Source organism: Engraulis encrasicolus, chromosome 6 (assembly GCF_034702125.1).
Source record: "Engraulis encrasicolus isolate BLACKSEA-1 chromosome 6, IST_EnEncr_1.0, whole genome shotgun sequence".
In the NCBI taxonomy this organism is placed as follows: Eukaryota; Metazoa; Chordata; class Actinopteri; order Clupeiformes; family Engraulidae; genus Engraulis; species Engraulis encrasicolus.
The window spans coordinates 14,238,011-14,256,395 of NC_085862.1; the positions used below are offsets into that span (position 1 = coordinate 14,238,011).

General features: G+C 45.9%; 1 protein-coding gene across 3 annotated transcripts in view; it reads left to right on the plus strand.

Annotated features, from left to right (window-relative positions):
* Positions 1-2,551: 2,551 nt before the first annotated feature.
* rfx2 (regulatory factor X, 2 (influences HLA class II expression)) overlaps positions 2,552-18,385 on the plus strand; it is a 46,192-nt gene continuing 30,358 nt past the window's right edge. For 2 of the 3 annotated variants that reach the window (XM_063200724.1, XM_063200726.1), the window contains exons 1-3: positions 2,552-3,253; positions 12,116-12,151; positions 18,308-18,385. The exon at positions 18,308-18,385 is cut by the window's right edge and continues 38 nt beyond it. In XM_063200724.1, the coding sequence (XP_063056794.1) occupies positions 12,139-12,151; positions 18,308-18,385 (91 nt within the window). In that variant the 5' untranslated portion in view covers positions 2,552-3,253; positions 12,116-12,138. The remainder of the gene's footprint in view (positions 3,254-12,115; positions 12,152-18,307) is intronic. The other variant, XM_063200725.1, reaches the window with a different exon arrangement.

Genomic DNA, 18,385 nt, shown 5'->3' on the forward strand with positions numbered 1-18,385 from the left:
ATTGTCCTGTCCTCCTCTGGTTGTAGTTCTAAAACATGTGACTGTCAAAAGCAGATGGCGGCCAATCAAAGACCTTGCATTGGACTTGAGTTTGGTGCTGACGGATGAGGTTGGCTTTCCGTGTTACCTGATCACAGCGCGAGGTCAAACACTGGGGAGAGGGAGTAAAGACCGGGGGGTGGGGGGTGTGAGGGGTGAGAGGGGTGGTGGAGGGGAGGGATGAGGGGTGGTGGTGTGTGTGTGTGTGGGGGGTGAGGGGGGTGAGAGGGGTGGAGGAGGGGGCTGAGGGGTGGTGGTGGTGAGGGGATTTTGGAGCAGGTGTTCACAGTATTTGGGAGTTACTTCTTATTTTAGACTTACTGTGTGTGTGTGTGTGTGTGTGTGTGTGTGTGTGTGTGTGTGTGTGTGTTGTGTGTGTGTGTGTGTGTGTGTGTGTGTGTGTGTGTGTGTGTGTGTGAGAGAGAGAGAGAGAGAGAGAGAGAGAGAGAGAGAGAGAGAGAGAGAGAGAGAGAGAGAGAGAGAGAGAGAGCGCGCGAAAGAGCAGATGAATGAGACAGGGTTATTGTGCATTCAGGGCAGGAGCTGCTGTACAGCATGCGATGGGAATACTGAAACATGGTGCCGTACCGGAGTCATTCAGCTGCTAATGGACCTGCTGAGACTATGATGAGGCATTGTGGACTGTGCTGACTGTGACTATAATAATAATAATAATAATAATACATTTTATTTTAAGCGCCTTTCAAGATACCCAAGGTCACTTTACAATTAAAACAGATAGATAACAGTAGAGAAAGTATAACAAAGCGTCAATTAATTAAAAATAGGAGAATAATTCGAATTAAAATATATGTATATATATATATATATTAAAATAAGAAAAAAGTAAAATACATTTGAAAATAAAATAAAATGAAAAAATAAAGTAATAATTAAAGTAAGTCGAAGTGCCTGTCAGTGTGATTGAAATGCAGTAGTTAAGAGGTGCGTCTTAAGCTTTGATTTAAAAGCAGACAGTGTAGAACACTGACGAAGTCACAGTGGGAGTGAGTGCCGTAGCTTGGGGATAAATTACTATAATAAAATGCTAAAAAAAAAAAAAAAAAAAGTCCGCTTCAACCAGGATTTTACTGCTACCACTTTTTCTTTTTTTTCTTTCCTGTGACGTCTTGGGTGAAAAATCCGGGTTGATGCAGAGTTTTTTTCTTTGTATCTGGTCATTTGGTATAGTCCCAGGTCAGACGTTTTGATGTGCGGGCTTTAACCTACTTGTTCGACTGAGATGTTATCATTGATGGTTGGCACTGGCAGGTCATTGCAATTAATATGTGTGTCTTCAGTGGTGCTGGGTGGAGGTGCAAAACACAAGTTTTTAATGTGACGTTTCGGCCTGTCGGCCTTCCTCAGGTCACCCGTCTTCAGTGGTGCCCCATGTTTTAGAGAGTCTACTCCTGTGCCATGCCTTTGACCAAAGAAACTGCACAAATTGAGGAGGGTTGAAGGAATCACCATTCAAATCACTAACTAAACTAAACTAAACTAAACTAAACTAAACTAAACTAAACTAAACTCCAACTCCCATTGTCATTGTGACACAGCACTCCACGGCACACAGTGCTCACTGCACACAACGAAATAGCATTTATGGCTCACCTGTGCAAGAGGGCAGCCCCCAATGGCGGCCGATGGGAGCAGTGTGGCGGGACGGTACCTCACCAGGGTACCTCAGTCATGGAGGAGGATGGGGGAGAGAACTGGTTAATTACTCCCCCCACAAACCTGACGGGGTCGGGTGTCGAACCGGCAACCTTGGGGATACAAGTCTAAACTCACTAACTCAGGATTACCCAAGATGAGTGCAGTGACATGGATTTGCTCAACCTTCAAGAAGCAAGGAATGGCTATTTACTGCACTGGGCTGGCCCAGACCCGGAAAAGACATAAGGCATCGGTGTCTGTGGGTCTTGCATGTGTTTGTGTGTGCCTAAGTGCCTGAGCTTGTCCTAGACCTGGGAAAGACTCTAAGGCATGTTGTAGTACTGTAAGCCTGGTCAACTTAAAAATATAATAACAATTAAAAAAAAGAAAAAGAAAAGCTGAACATCTGCAAAGTGTTGTTTGCTATGATGTCCTCAATTGTAAGTCGCTTTGGATAAACGTGCCTGCCAAATGCAAAGTAATAATGTTGATTATTTGCAACGTCCATGGGCAAAAAGGATGGAGGACTCTGAATCTGTGGTACTCTGAGGTGAAGTGCACAGGGCCCAACCCAGGGGGCGCTATTGACAATTTCCGAGCCCAGCGGTCAGCGACCCTGGCTGCATGTTGGGTTTGCAGGGATGTGCCACAGGTGTAGGTGCGTTTCTATTCTGAAGGCCACATGAAGAGGGATGTAATATGTGAGTTTATAGACAGTGCATTGGTTGTGGCAAATCTTCTTGGAGATGTGGGTGGATGTGGACTGTATCATTGGAGTAACCAATGGTTTTCATGCCGTGCAGGGCGTGAGTGTCCTTACCTGTGATACAAGGCTAGGCTACTGTATGAGCATCACTCAATGAATGTTGTCACTGTTCATCTTTCATGAACTGAAGCTATTGATTATTCAATCCCCTTTCATTACAACCCCACAGGAGGTATAACGCCATGTCAAATCAGGCCAACAGGCATAATAATCATTTCAGTTGCATGCACATCATTCACAGGTAAATTCAAAGCCTAGCCTTTCCACATATGTTTCAGAAATTGCAAAGAGTGGGAAGCCTACTTCCTGAAAACACAATCTGCCCTCGTGACAAAAAGTGTAACTGGCTGTCCATTCAAACCACGTTGACTGCTTTCCAATCCGCTCCAGTGAAGAGTAATATTAGACCGACGCGAGGTAGTACTAGTTTCGGCTTGAGGACAACAGTTCGGTTTCGAACCGCGAGCAACACCTTCCGCGCGGTGAAAACGGTAGACTGGCGGGTTTCTGCAGCTAGAAACTCGCGTTGGGCGGTAAAGAAGAGCGGTCGGTGGCGGGTAGGAGGGACCTTTGATCCACACCCCTTTTGTTTTTAAACACTGACGTATGCAGGGAAGGGTAGCAACAGTTGCCTCGAGACCCCCGCGCGCCATAGAGACTGTAGCCGTGGAGACAGTTACTTACCAACGGCAGCAACACTCAGCAACAGCAGCAGCAACTGGAGGCGAGCGACCAAGTGAGAGAAAGAAACCACAACTAAGCACGAGAAAAGGAGAAAATTGACAAAAGGTAGAGACAACGATTTTCTAACTTTGTATTTTGTGTAACTGGATGTTCAGGGACTTGTCGTTCACACAGAAATTTCCCTCATCCCTCACCTGTTAAAGAAGCTAACCAACCAACTAGCCAACCAGTAGCTTACTTAGGAAGTTAGTAAGGCTAGCTTAGTATCAAATCCAGTGGTAATTTGGGGTAGCCAGCTAACTCTGAAGCTAATGTGAGGTAACATTGGCTAGGTGCCTAGCTAGCTTGGTACTGGAACTAGCTATTCAGTAGTTAAACAGGACGTGTGAGCTAGTGACAAAAGATGATTATTCTGCACACAGTAAGGCTCTACTGTTTATGTTACTGATGGCAGGCAGTTGGTTGATTCTAAACGTTGTTATTAATACATACTTTGACATTATTTAGTGTGTTTTGTTAAAAACAATAATTGTTATGAAAACATGTTTTAGATTTTACAATGTGATGTTAGTAAATATTTTATGATGACCGTCCTCAGTGACCGCACAAACTGAAACTTGGGCTGTGGGTTTAAATGGAGTGCAACCCACGTTAGGTTTAATGTGTACGCTGCTGTTTCTGCACTATGAAAGATGTCTGTTGCTACCAGTGCCCCACATCACTTGGACCACTGAGGAACTAACTCGCTTGCTATCCATCCTCTGACATCGTTGTTCAGCGTTCTGTCAGATATATTTGGTCAATTCAATCAGACCAGTATGTGGTTAGAGTAACCTCGATGTTATTACTAATGCTTTCAAAAGTAAAATATTAAACATACGACTATGTACTTTAATGTTAAGTATATTCAATTTACAAATGTAGTGATGAATGGCCGCCTTGGCAACAGGTTGCAGACTGAATTTAAAGGGACAAACGCAATGAACTTGCACGAGTTGTCATATGTGTATTCAAGGAAGATCGGGGAAGAAAATGATTAGATTTTTCGGATGATTAGTAATAGTTGGTCCATCAAATGTGCCCACACTCCATGTCAGACGTTGTACTTGTATACTTTCGTTGCACTGTAAATTATCTGGTACAGTAGAGTCTCTGTGTCTCTGATACAGTGAAGACAAAATAAATGTAACGGGCTTGACTTTTAAACTCAAGATTATATGTCCATGCTTTTAAACGTACTTATTTTCCTTACCTTGAAATTTTAAAAAAAATCAGTAATGAGAGTAAATAAGTATGCATCATCCTACATCAATGCCATCTGCTGTAAATTGATAATTAACCGGGGAAAGCCAGTTAAAATGTTGTGAATTTTGTCATTGAAACCTTTTTTCCCATTTCCAACTTTAACAGTTGTGTCTAAATTTAAATACAATTCATTTCTCCACATTGCAGTGAAAACAAACATGACAATACTGTAAGAATCTGATTAACCCCCTAAACTTTTTGTTTTTGTTTTCTCTGAAGTATTTTTGTGTCACACATTTTCAGTTGTAGTGTTGTTTCTACGTATGCTTGAATAAGTCAGTGAGTTGTTATTTTTTCTTTTTACACTTTATACTCTTCACTTTTTGAAGGCGATGAAAGGTAAACATGGTTGAAAAGTGCAGTTTATCGCTATGGTGACGGTACACCTGCTCAAGCAAATGGCCATGGCTCCTAATGAGCTCTCTAGTCTCCACAACAATGGTCCAGGTGTCATCGCTCGCTGGCCTCATGGCACTATTGATTTGTCTGTGGAGCGGCGTGGCCATACCATTGAGAGCCATGGTGATAATGAGGGTAATCGCCACGTTGACCACTACTGTCTGTGGTACATCTTTTTACTCTCTTCATTTTGAGTTTGTTTTGCCCCATTCTGCGTGTCGATAATTAGGCAGGTTCTCGCCCCCCCCACCCCACACCTTTCCTGTGCCGTAGCTAATGAGCACACACTGGGAGATGCTCGTCAGGTGCCTCTTTGTCAGAAGTGTCAGCTTTAAATCGTTGACTCTGTGAAGATCGGCCCAGCGTGTAAACACAGCTTCTTTAATTAAAGACCGGGATATCGGGTTTCTGGTAAGGGGATATGCCGTCACAGGAGCACATCAATGCAAGATTCGCTCTTCTTCTGGGTAGCCTAATTATTTATTTAATTTGAATGAATTATTGATTGGTTTAAATTTATCTCACATGACGTGTAGATGGGCCTGTTTTTAGTAACCCTGTGTGGCTGAAATTTTGGCCAATAGTGGCCTCACCACGTATGAAAGGTTCACCACAGCCTCCCTGCCATAAAGATGGTTTATAAAATAAAATTAACAACTGGCCTGTTTTAATCTAGGATTGTGCCACATTACACTAAGGGCTATTTTAACAGGATCAAACAACTTTGGACATAGAAAGTTCATTAGTTTTCACTTGTTTTGACAGAGTGCTTAAAATGCAGGCGTGCGATAATAAGACTTGAGATTGTTCCACGCCCAGCGCAAAAAGAAAATAAAGGAATGGTGGGGGAAATGTCCCAAGCAACCAGAAACCCCAGCAAGCAGCCGTTGTGTTTACATGGCAACTCGATACACAAATACACCCAGACTAGCGGAGGGGGAAGAGGAGCTGCTGAGGGCCCGTTGTGGGGAGATACGGTACGGTGTAGTGGTTTAAACGCAAAGGTATTAGTATTTATAACCGTCTTATATCAGTCTCGTCGTATGATTAATTAAAATAGTTTGTGGCAGTCTCTTGCGGAGGCAGATAAAGGAGACAGCCAGGGTGTAGTGAGGCGACGGTGTGGCACGTGTGTGTGTCTGAGCACAGAAACAGGGAGCAGCTGTTTGCAGACATAAACATTCTCCGTCTCCACACGGGGCTGAACTGAGCGCCCCACCTGTTTTTCAGGTGTGATTGAACCTCAAGTCCCTCCACCTCCACCTCAAGAGTCTCTTCCCTGTCTGGCGTGAACTGATGTGCTCTGTCTCCAAAGAGGAATGTAGGAAAATACCGCCACAGTGTCAATAACCTGTTGTCAGTCAGTACGGGTTATTGTCACGGGTGGATAATCCCAAATAAAGACTACAACAACACAACAGACTGGAGGCAAGGGGACCAATCAAGGAGTGCCATAAGGCACGTGCAAGTGAGAAGATGAGATGGCTGAAGCTTAGTTAGCCTACAGGAAGTGGTAAACCTGCTAACAGATGTACAGGCATCATTTCGTGAAGATAGATCTGTAAAGTAAAGACCTGTTAGATAATTTATCTCTACCACAAGGTTAACTTAGCCTGGTTTACTACTGAAACAGCTTCTTAGTATACCACCCAGTAAAGCAGCCAACAGCATTAACACTCCAGCAGAGCATTTGTAATTCACGTTAAGTGCATAATAAACACATGTAGTCCAAGCCCTGCCAGTGCCATGTAGTACATATAAGACTTTAGCACATCATTGCTGATAACCTTCAACAGCTAATATGTCACTGGAGCTGTTGTGTTGTTTGTGGAGTTTAGTAACTTGCACAAACACAAATGCACACACACACACACGCATGCATACGCATGCAAACAAACACGCATGCCCAAACAAATAGCAGTCATGGGGAATGTAGTGTCATAGCGTTGTCATGCATCATGTGAGTCTGCGTTGCCGTGTGGTTCTCGGGTGTGCAGGTGGTGAGATGTCATCTGCTGCCCTGCCGGCTCTGCTGCTCTGGTAGACAGTCAATCCTGAGCTGGTGATGGTTGCAGCGGGGCGGTGCGGGGGCCATCGTCAGTAACTCTATAGCTTGTTGGCCCTGGCCAGCTTTAAATGGCCCGACGCTCGCTCGCGTGGTGCCCGACCCGACCCGTGATGCGGCAACACCAAGGGGACAGCTGCTGCAGTGGTGTGTGGGTAACATTGGGATGGGGGTGGGGGTTGGTGTGTGTATGTGTGTCTGTCTGTGTGTGGGTGGGTCACATGTCCACCTAAAAGAATGTGTGTGTGTGTCTGTGTGTATGTGTATTTATGTTCTGAATTTAGCCCTTTTGGAAAAGGCCCAGCCCTCCTGAGATGGAGCAGAGTCCTCTTGCTCTCCTCTCCGTCCAGCAGCTGCCAGCTCAGCTTAGGGAGTGAGGTGAGGCAGAGCAGCGGCACAGGGCCCGCTGGGCAGTGCCATCACTGTCCTCACTGGGTGAATCTAACCTAGCTCTGCTCCTGTGGTTTTCTGTCAAACGCCTGGCTACTCTCTTTGCCCTTATGGCTCTCGTCAATGTGAGTCTGAAGTGAGGAACTGTACAGTACATAGTCATAGTTCGTAAGTCAAACCATTTGTTATTTGTCAGAGTGCGTTAGTGTAACAGATATTTGGAGGATGAGCCATTCTTGTTGAATCTTAAAAGCTTTTCTTCTTTAGTATCTGTGCTTTTATCTGAACACATTCTCTCCGTTAGTGGGACCAGGTAAAGATTTGGTCTAATTTTATTTGAAATGTAGAAGGATTCCTCTTTGAGGACAGAGTGGGAAGAGTCTTTGGGAGCCTCCCATGCACTTTCAACATGTTGGAACTTGTTGGAAGGAACACAAAATGTTTTTCATATCCCTCCATCTCTGTCTCCTTTTTTCCTTCTTTTCTGTCTGTCTGTCGGTCTCTCTCTCTCTGTCTCTCTCTCTCTCTCTCTCTCTCTCTCTCTCCTCACTTTCTTTTCAGGCTCTCTTGGCCTGGGCATTCTTTACATTCCACCTGGTTTGTATCGTAGCTACAGAACTGCTAATTAAATTTCCTGCCACAAACAGCAGACATGGCTGTGACATTTGCATGACAATGGCAGTCTATCCCCCCCAGCCTCCAGCCTCCCTCCCAGGCCTTTCATGCAGGGCACAGCAGAGGCATAAAGAAGCCCCCTCACCCCTACTCTCTCTCTCAACTAAAGGGTGGTTTATGCCTCGAGATCAGCGTCACTGCATCATGATGCAGTGAGCCGCGCAGTTAACGTAGTGAAGCCCCCCCCCATCACGCAGGTACTCTGGGGCACCTCCCCAAAATTGTGTCTCGACGCAGGGAGCGACGGCGTGAAAGGGCGAAAATAGGTCTCTGATTGGTCCTCTCGACCAGCCTGCTCTGTCCTCGAGTCGAGAACAAGCGCTACTTCCTTGTTCTAACCTTCGTCGGTCTACGGACTGTGAGCTCTTCATTAAATAAGTTGCCCGTGCTTTGTTGTTTGATTTATTTACACGAACCAACGACAACACATGCGCTTGCAAGTTACGACGCTGAAGTTATTTGGACAGTTGAACAGTGGTTCCGAGGTCGAGGAAACATTCCGCTTCGTCCTCGACAAATGAGCCACTTCTTTGTTCCAAACTACTACTGTGGCTGCCAGTGCGATCAAACATGCACGTGATATAAAGATTTAATGTTTCATTTTCATTCTCGTCGAGTCTGTGATGCTAAAAAACAACCGACACGTCTAGTTTACTCTTTGTATTGAAGGCAGTTTCAGCGTGGAATGACATCGCGCAGACCGTGCTTCAAAACAGGGCATAAACAAGAATTAACTGCATCATGGCTGCGTCAAGCTCACTCTGTGGCACAAGTAGGAAGCATAACTGAGCCTTTAGCCCCCAGCCCCCTCCCCACCACGCTTTTTTACTTTCACTCCTCTTGTATGCCTCTTTATACCAGATTTTCTTCTTAACACTTAATCCAGGATTCATTTTCCCCCCTTTCAACTGTTTGATAATTTGTGCTTTCTCCGTGTTTAGGAAAGAAAGGATCAAATTGCCACCTCATACACTCAGTGTAAATATTTTAGTCAGTTGTACTCTTAGGCCTGAAGTGGGGCATGAGCCCGGTAGTCTCTCTGGTCATCACCTCACACATGTAACGTGGCGTTTAAAGGGACACTGTGTGAGATTTTTAGTTGTTTATTTCCAGAATTCATGCTGCCTATTCACTAATGTTTGTGTGTTTGCGCGTGTGTGTGTGTGTTTTGCTCTTTCTTCTCCCCACCAAACAGCCAGGTAATGGCTTTCCAACGGATGTCTCTCTTTACGGTGTGTTTCCCATATGGTGTTAATCTTTCAGACTGTCAGGGTTCCTTGTGACGGCATGTTCTTGTCTGCATAGGGAGCCCAGCTGTATGGCAGAGAAAAATAAGTTCCGGCTCAAAGATGTACGTATTTGTAAATTAGCCAGCGTGTGCTTCCCTGAGCTAAATGATCTGAAGTGCAGGTAAATATGCTGGTCTGCCTGTCAAGCATACACAGCTGCACTTGCACAATGCTAATAAAGGTGTTATTACGATAATCCTCAAGCCAGTGTTATGTGGCTTTGTCCCCCTGACTGCCCAGTAGGACCGTGCAATCTAGGGCTAACTGAAGAACCTGTTCCCTCATCAGCTTATGTAACGATAACGGCAGCAATAAAGTTGGGTGTGAGCCCCTAACAATGACTTGATCATCTTGATTAGCGAAGAAAGGTTTTATATGCCTCTCACTGCTCTTCATTTGCTATGTCGACTGGGAGTACCATTTATAATATATATTTATCATATCAACAGCAGCATTGAGGTACCAAATTCAATTCAACAACAGTTGAGCAACACTGTTCCAGGGTCTTAATTCTGACTGCCCATCAAAAGAATCTGTTGTTCTTTTGGCTGTCAGACGTCTCAGAAGTCGGCAGTATGTTGAAGAGGTGAGGGTGAATGGTGTGATGGTGGTGGCCTGATCATCTCAGCTGTTTGACACCTAGAACTGGCAGTGCCATCCAAGGGAGGGGTGTGGACACTACAGCCAGGCCAACCTTATCTGCAGTGGGGATGACTCTGTTATCTCCTTTAACTCTCTGTGGATTGTGCCCTGCTGGGAGGATATCAGGAACTCGGGCTGCCACCTGTTCATACCAGGGCCGCCAGGAAAATATAGTGGAAAAAGCTAAAAGTCTTCACTGCTACAATATTGGGCATTTATTTTACAGGGACCTAATTCCCGACACGGTCATGAAAGGCGATGATCTCAGCGCATTTTCATGAAGAGCCAGATATAAAATGCAAATTTGAGCAAAAGCTTTCCAACTGACTTTTACATGACTTTAGTTGGCAGCTTTCACTGGTAATATTAAAAGGCTTTGTACTGTGAAGTCACAAAATCTTGACTAGAAGAATATCAGCCGTGGTTTTGAGTCATCTTTTGAAAGCATTGGAAATGACAGGCTTATGAAATGACGGTTGTTAAGTCGCACAGCACTATAGCATGTCATGGTGTATTTTCCTTTGGATTACCTGAGCAGTCATAGTTCACTCAAAAATGAGGGGTGAAATATGAAGACTGCTGTTTTCCCTCCGAGGGGTGGACGTAATGTGGAGATAATTTCGACATGACGGCATAAGCCTAAAGAAAGCTTCCTGTGGCTTTCTGTGGCTTTGGGTTCTGCTGTCCGCTAGGTCTGCAGCTGCCGCTCTGCAATGTGCTCGAGGATTTAAATTGTGGCAGTCATCGCCTTATTTTTCTTTTTGACGGGCACATGCTCGCACTTTGCATGGTTTACTATCCTGTCAAATCATAATGGACGCACCTTACGGTGAACTTAAGTCAAGGTTTTCAGTTTGTACTGGGGGAAAAAAAAGAAAGGGGGGGATATCCAACCTGTGTCTGGTCTAAATCCCTTGCTAAAGTAGACTTAAGTGTTTTTGTCTTGTTCCACTGAGTTTAGCAAGGCCTCTACAATAAACAAGTCTTTTACTAAAATGTAAAATTTACTAAAATTTGGCATTGGTAATTGAGATGGGGCTATACTGTAATAGCTCTTCCTTTACCCTCAGCATATGTTTTTCTCTGTCACATTATTTGCCTCTGGTGTGTTAGCCTAATCTTGTCTTGGTGAGTGGTGTCAAACACAGTGGTAACACCAGTGGACTAGGCACACGCTCCCCCGGGCCAGGGCCGGCCGACACTATCCAGACCGGGTCTAGAACCGCTTTTGGCACCGCTGCCTGGCAACCACGGATGCACTGCTGTGTGTTTAGTCTCATGCTTCATCACAGGAAATCTTTAAGCTGTGTTTATCAGCTACCATTAAGAAATGGATGTGGTCAAGCCTGAAACGTGTGTGTGCGTGTGTGAGAGAGAGAGAGCGAGAGAGCGAGATCATGGCTGCTGTGAGGAATATTATTTATCTGGACAGAATACTTTAAGGCATGTATTTTTTTGCACTCCCAAGTTAGCAGAAAATGACCCTGTATTTGGTAGTTTCGGTTCATGGTTTTAAACAATTAATATTTTAAAAAATGCATCCGCAGAATATCAAATTATTTTTTTCATTTCTACAGAAAACCTGTTTTCCTCTACAAAGCCATGTTGAAAACAGCTAGCTTATACGGACCCCTTGCCACGTGCAAACTGTTATCCTGTTGCCAATGGCAACTAGGTGGCATGACGACAAAGGTTGAAGTTCCACCATTTTGTTGTCAGCCAACAGCAGGAGAAAAGTGGAGGATCGTGACGATCCCCAGAGATTCCCACATGCAACAGTTTGCCTGAAGGACATGAGTTTTGCATCCAGCCATGCCCAAGTGTGTGTATGTGTGTGTGTAGAAAATCCTTTTCAGCAGTGCTTTTCTCCTTTCTTCTTGAGTGAGGAGTCCTCTCTCTTTTTTGGGTTGGGGGTGGAAAAACTGGAAAGGGTTATGGAGGTTGGGGGTGGAGAGAGTTGTAAGTGTGAACAAACGGTATCCATGGCAACAGATGGCTGATCTCCTTCCCTCCCCTCTTGTTCATTTTCTCTTTTTGCTCTTTCTCTCTTTGGTCTCTCTTTCTTTCATTCTTTCTTTCATTCTTTCTCTCTTTCTTTCTCTCTCTCTCTCTCTTTCTTTCTTTCTCTCTCTCTCTCTCTCTCTCTCTCTCTCTCTCTCTCTCTCTCTCTCTCTCTCTCTCTCTCTCTCTCTCTCTCTCAAGGCAAGGCTGCATATGGGTGACGGATGGTGAGCAGAGGTGGGTTTTGGCCATAGAGAGAAACCGTATAAATCTCCAGACAATCGCCAGGCAAGGTTTATGGAGCATTTCCTCAGGCCCCTAAGGGCCAATGTGACGACAAAAGAGCCATTCGGGCTAGCCCTAGCGTATAGAGATTAAATAAATAAATAAATGAATGAGCTAATATTTAACTTTAGTGCTGCCTGTCGCTGTGAGACGATGTTCAGTTTGTAAGTGTCATGAAAATGGTGTCATATGGACCTGTTGTCCAGAGCACGGGAAGGGAGAGCCAGGGAGGAAGCGGCCAGGTGCTGTATTTCATTACGGGGGAGCATGGCTGTGTCCAAACGCTCAAGAGGTTTGTCAGGATGTGCCGTCTCAGCACAGGAGGATTGCCAAGATGCGCTCTCTCTCTCTCTCTCTCTCTCTCTCTCTCTCTCTCTCTCTCTCTCTCTGCACTGTTTGAATAGTCTGCGTCGCTCTTCCAAACGCACCTGGTTTTTTCCTTTGATTTTGATGTATCACCTGATCCTGCAACTTCTGTCTTGAGTGCTGTCCCTGCTCGTTTAGATGCTAGGCAGAAAGTCCTTCAACATCTGAGGCTGGCTCTTGCGAGTCCATTGCAGCCACTCTTGGGACTCTTTCGGCTGTGTCTTGTTGAGGCTCAGATGCTGCTGAGCTCTGGACAAGGACAGCGCACAGCACACTCAATATCCTAAAGTGTGCGTTACAGTGGGCCTGTGCTCTGAAGGGATCTGTCTTTCTACTCAGACCCACACATCGAGTGCGTTACAATATGCGACCTTGCCTCCTCCACTTGCTTGTCTCCTCGTACCAGGAAGTAATATGTCATGATGACATCACTGACTAAAGCATTATATTTCAATATCTTGCAAAAGCTCAATTGTAGAGTCTTTTTCTCATTTGCAATTGGGATGGTGAATGAAAAACAGTCCCTGAACAGTTGTGGCTAGGCTGACAGCTGGAAACTTCGCAAGGCAAGCTCGCATATTGTAACGCACTCCCCAATCCCCTACCCTAGTAGTCAGTTGTCTGCCGTCCATTTCCTAGACGATGGCCCCAGTTAAGACGTCTTTGTCCCCCTAAGGCTCTGAGATTGGACTGGGGTGCTGTCCCACCAGTGAGATCCGGCACAAGTAGCAGAGGCCGTTACCCTGTGTTTGCCCAGTAAGCCGTGAAACACTCCATTCGCCTCCATGAAAGTGAGCAGATGCGGCAGTGGCTATTTATTCTGGCTTGGCGTAACTCTAACTGCGAAGTAGCTGTGTGTTGTGTGGACGCGGACATTTATGAAACTGATGAATATCATAAATGCGTTCCTCTGAGCCCTCTGGGCTTCCACCCTCTGCTCTGAAATACGTCCGTCTGCATTAATGTGTGTGGGTGAACAGGTGAGGATTGAATGGGAGCGTAAAGAAGCTGGGTGGTCACTGTCGTAAACACACACTTGTTAATTCGAAGTTTAGGTTTTTAACTCCATGCCGGTATGAAAGCCCCAGAGTACTATTATCTCATCTAACTGTGCAGCTAACAAGTTGCTCCAAGTCCGCTTTATTGGAAGTCTTTTCATAGTGTGTGTGTGTGTGTGTGTGTGTGTGTGTGTGTGTGTGTGTGTGTGTGTGTCTAAGCAAGACTTTACCGTGAGGATTATTTAGTTGGAAAACTCATTTAGGATTTGTATTTCAGAGCGGCTGTTGTTTTTGGAGTTGGGAGGTGTAAGCCAGGAAGAGGTCTTCTTCCTTTTGCCTTTTTCCCTCTTTGCTATAGTGTGTGATGATGACTAACATTCCTTCTTCATATGATCACAGAATGCAAAAGAAAAGGCTTCAATGGAGAGAGAGAGAGAGAGAGAGAGAGAGAGAGAGAGAGAGAGAGAGAGAGAGAGAGAGAGAGAGAGAGAGAGAGAGAGAGAGAGAGAGAGAGAGGAGAGAGAGAGAGAGAGAGAGAGAGAGAGAGAGAGAGAGAGAGAGAGAGAGAGAGAGGAGAGAGAGAGAGAGGAGAGAGAGAGAGAGAGAAGAGAGAGAGAGAGAGAGAGAGAGAGAGAGAGAGAGAGAGAGAGAGAGAGAGAGAGAGAGAGAGAGACTAGATGTGTATCTGTGTTTTTACACATTAAACTTGAGTGTGTGCCTTAACAAAATAGTGTCTTTTATGCCCTAGCCACATGCTCAGTAAATTTAATAGCCTACGTATTTATTGTTATAAGTTTCTGGTTAATATGAGATAGAAAGATCAGTTGGGGGGATGGCATTGTTTGGTTTGGGAAGTATTCTGTTGGTTGCATAGCAACAGGCTCCTGGAAACGGGAGTGGACGGTGTTGCCACGAGCAACCGTTGTTGCTCTGCAAACAATGTGGGCCAGTGCAAACATGAGCCAAGACTGCGGGCTCCTGTTTTTAATTGAACATCTGTATGTGTTTTTCTCTGATTGAGTGCTGTTTAAGCTTAGATCTGTCAGTGACATACATGCTTACATCCTGCCCCACTGCTTTTAGACGGTTTAGCAGGTACATGTAGAGTATGAAGAAACACAACAAACAAGCAGGCTCTCACTTATGCTCTGCTCCATGCCGGTGGTATAAAAAAAAACCTTTTAATGTTGCGGCAGTGGAGTTGCTTGTAACTCTTTGAGGTGTGTGTGTGTGTGTGTGTGTGTGTGTGTGTGTGTGTGTGTGTGTGTGTGTGTGTGTGTGTGCGCGCGCGCCTAGAGTGTGTGTGTGTGTGTAGTGTAGCACATGCTGTGCTATAAAAGAGCAGTTCTATTGAGCCTGTTGAGAGACTAGTGCCCTGGGTTCCTGCTGTGACCAGTTATTGTGAGGCTCATAGCAGCTGGTGGGGAATTTGTGTGCCTTTTAACCTCCAGCTCAGTTTCTCCTGACTGGCCGAAAGCACAAGACCCTCGACAGTCTTTTTTTTTTTCATCTTAAGTGTGTGTGTGTGTGTGTGTGTGTGTGTGTGTGTGTGTGTGTGTGTGCGCGTGCGCGCGTGCACAGCCTGTTAAACACTCCCAGTAAGTGGTGCCAGTGCAGAACCCCCCTGGTGTTCTGTGGTCTGCTGACCCATCTCGGTTCTGCTGTGGAACAAGTGAGCAAGTCAGTTCTCTGCTCCTCAGTGCAGCTCAACACAAACACTCCAATGGGGTTCCTTCCTCTGCAGCCCTGCTCTACACACCTAGACCACACCAACACATTGTACAATAGGCTTAAAATCTTACAACTGCAGCTCAAGGATTAAAAAAGATGTTTGATAGATTCACAGCAAACGTGTTGAATCGCCAAAACCAGCAGCGGCCTCGGGTTAGTTCCACCTTAGGTGATCAGTGCAGTTATAGGCTGCAGTACAGTAGCATGGGCATAGCCAGTGAGAGGCTGTTCGCTGTCAAACACAGGCTTGTCCTTGATTAGGAACAGGGTGCTTGTAGACGGTGGCAGACACTTGCTAATTTTGCATCCTCTGCGTCAAATGCAATAGGCGTGGACGCGAACTGGGACCGTGCCACCACAGCCTACAGGACGACTACAGGGGCTGATGGGATGTTATGTTGCACACTAACTTCAACAAGCGCATCAGATCTTGTCGTTTCGACACTTTTTTTTTTTTCCCTCGTCTTACTCAACCTTCATCTTGACCAATCAAGAGTGTTTTAGGCGGGGGCCACACCCTGTTTGCGTGTTTCCCAACTGTTGGTGTGTCACACGAGTTGTAATTTTGCAATATCAGCATACTGACTTGGGAAGTGTTGTGTGTGTGTGTGTGTGCGTGTGCGCGCGAGTGTGCGTGTGACTGTGAGCCCCAGGCCACTATGCAGCAGCAGCATTAGCAGGCCTGGTTCTGGTTTTGCGGTGCGTGGAGCTCATTAGGTGTCGACTAGAGCTCCGGTGTGGCCGTAACCTGCTGGCCTCTCCTCGCCTCTCCTCGCCTCGCCTCGCTCCCCTCCTGGGCTGGGGGGCTGCAGTGGCGCAGCACCCACCGGGCGTGTCTCGCCTGCTCCGCTGTCTCATTAAGCCACATTTGTTATGCCCCTGAACCGTGGACATGGTGCTGGGATCTGTGGTTTCCCTGCCCTAGTACTACGCCGCCCTTCTCTTCTCTTCTCTTCTCTTCTCTTCTCTTCTCTTCTCTTCTCTTCTCTTCTCTTCTCTTCTCTTCTCTTCTCTTCTCTGTCTCTCCTACCTTGCTCTTGTCTCCACCACCTCTTTCTTTCTTTCTTTCTTTCTTTCTTTCTTTCTTTCTTTCTGTCCCTTGCTCTTCTTTTTGGCTTTCGTTTCTGCGCCTCTCTTTCTTCCCCATTTGTTCTTTTTCTCCAAGTATTTCCCTCTCACTTCTCCCCCCATTCGCTTCTTCTACTCTTTATTATGTACTTCGACTTTCTCCTCTCACATGCACTCTTTTCTTTCTTCTTTTCTCTCCATTCCTCTTCTCTCCTCTCCTCTCCTCTCCTCTTCTCTCCTCTCCTCTCCTCTCCTCTCTGGCTCCCCTCTACCACATGCTGCAAAGTTCCTGTGCCGGTGCTTAAAAAAGAAAGAGAGAGAGAGAGCGAGAGGGAGGGAGGGAGGGAGGGAGGAGGGGGTTGTTGGGGAGGAGGAGGGCAGTGGGTTTGAGTTAGGGGTGGTTGTCATGGTTGCCTCACCATAGCAACCCACAAACGTTTACAAAGCACTGTGGAATTTCCTCCTATCAGCTGGATTATGGCAGCCCCTGGAGGACAGCCCTCGCTGGAAACAAACACTGCAGATCATCAGCCCACCACTACACCCCCCCCCCCCCCCCACCCCCCAAACACACACACACAAACACACACACACACACACACACACACACACACACACACACACCCCCTGCACACACACACACACAGCCCCAACCAACTACCCCAGCCCCCAACCCCCCGTTGTTCAGTTTTGAGGGTGTGTGTGTGTGTGTGTGTGTGTGTGTGTGTGTGTGTGTGTGTGTGTGTGTGTGTGTGTGTGTGTGTGTGTGTGTGTGTGTGTGTGTGTGTGTGTGTGTGTGTGTGTGTGTGTGTGTGTGTGTGTGTGTGTGTGTGTGTGCTAAGCTACGGATGTGAATCGCTCTTTATTCCTCTCCTGTCTGGCCTCCCCCAGTCCTGATTGCTCCCTTCTTCCTCTCCCATCTGCAACAGGTCTGTCTTGAGTGTTTGCGCTACTCCTTGTCCTGCAGACACAGTTAAACCAACAGACCCCATGCTGTTAACAGCGATGTACATCAAGGCCCATAAATAGGGCCGTATGGCTGTCATTTGTCTCAAATCACATTTGTGTCTATATATTTTGCATCGGGTGATGGTGTTGTTGGTTCAGTGATCATTGAGAGACAGAGAGCTGTTAAGTTCTCCATGCCTTTTATTTTTATTTGATATGATCATTGTGCATGTTTTTTTATGGGCCAAACTTGACAACCAGCAGAAGAATTGTTGGACAAATGTGCCTATTCCTGATATGTTTACAAGGCTGCGTGGCATTCGCACTTTGTGGACTTAAAAGACTGAGTAATGCTGACAGAAATGGTGGATTTAGTATCAAGACAATAAAATAAAAGAATCATATTCCAATTCTACTTTTATAGCAGAATTCCATTTTTGACTTCTCTTTTCCTTTACTTCTTTCTTGAGAGTGTAATTCTGATAAACATGTGGGTCGAATTGAGTTGAGGACTGTTCAAAACGAAAAATGCGGGAAAAAAAAGAAAAAAAAAACCCCGAAAATCGTAAGTCATTATAGAGCATAAGTTGGGGGGTATTTGTGGTATGACAAAAAGACTTGGGGAGTACGCGAGACAAATAATGTTGGGTAGCACAGGGCTGCTGAGGAGGGTGTGCGGCGCTCCTGCCTGCCTGCACCCAGTGCTCTTGTCCTGCGCCGTGGAGAGAATATGCTGGTTCCTTCAGGAGCGGAACGGCTGAAAAAGGTCTTTGTGCGGTCTACTGGCACATGCAGGAGCCTCTCTCTCTCTCTCTCTCTCTCTCTCTCTCTCCGCTCTTGTTCTCAATCTCACTGTCTCTCTTCGCTCTTGTTCTCTCTCTCTCTCCTCGCCAAGTGTGTCTCTTGTGCTATCCTGTCCATCTGAGGAGGCTCTACCTCGTAATGCGCAATGTTTCCTCATTAATCACCTGTTCTCTCTTCTTCTGCCCCCCTACAGCGTATCCCACAATGCAAAGCTCAGAGGGAGGGACTGACTCGGCGTCCACGGTGGCTTTGCGCACCGTCACCTCTGCCC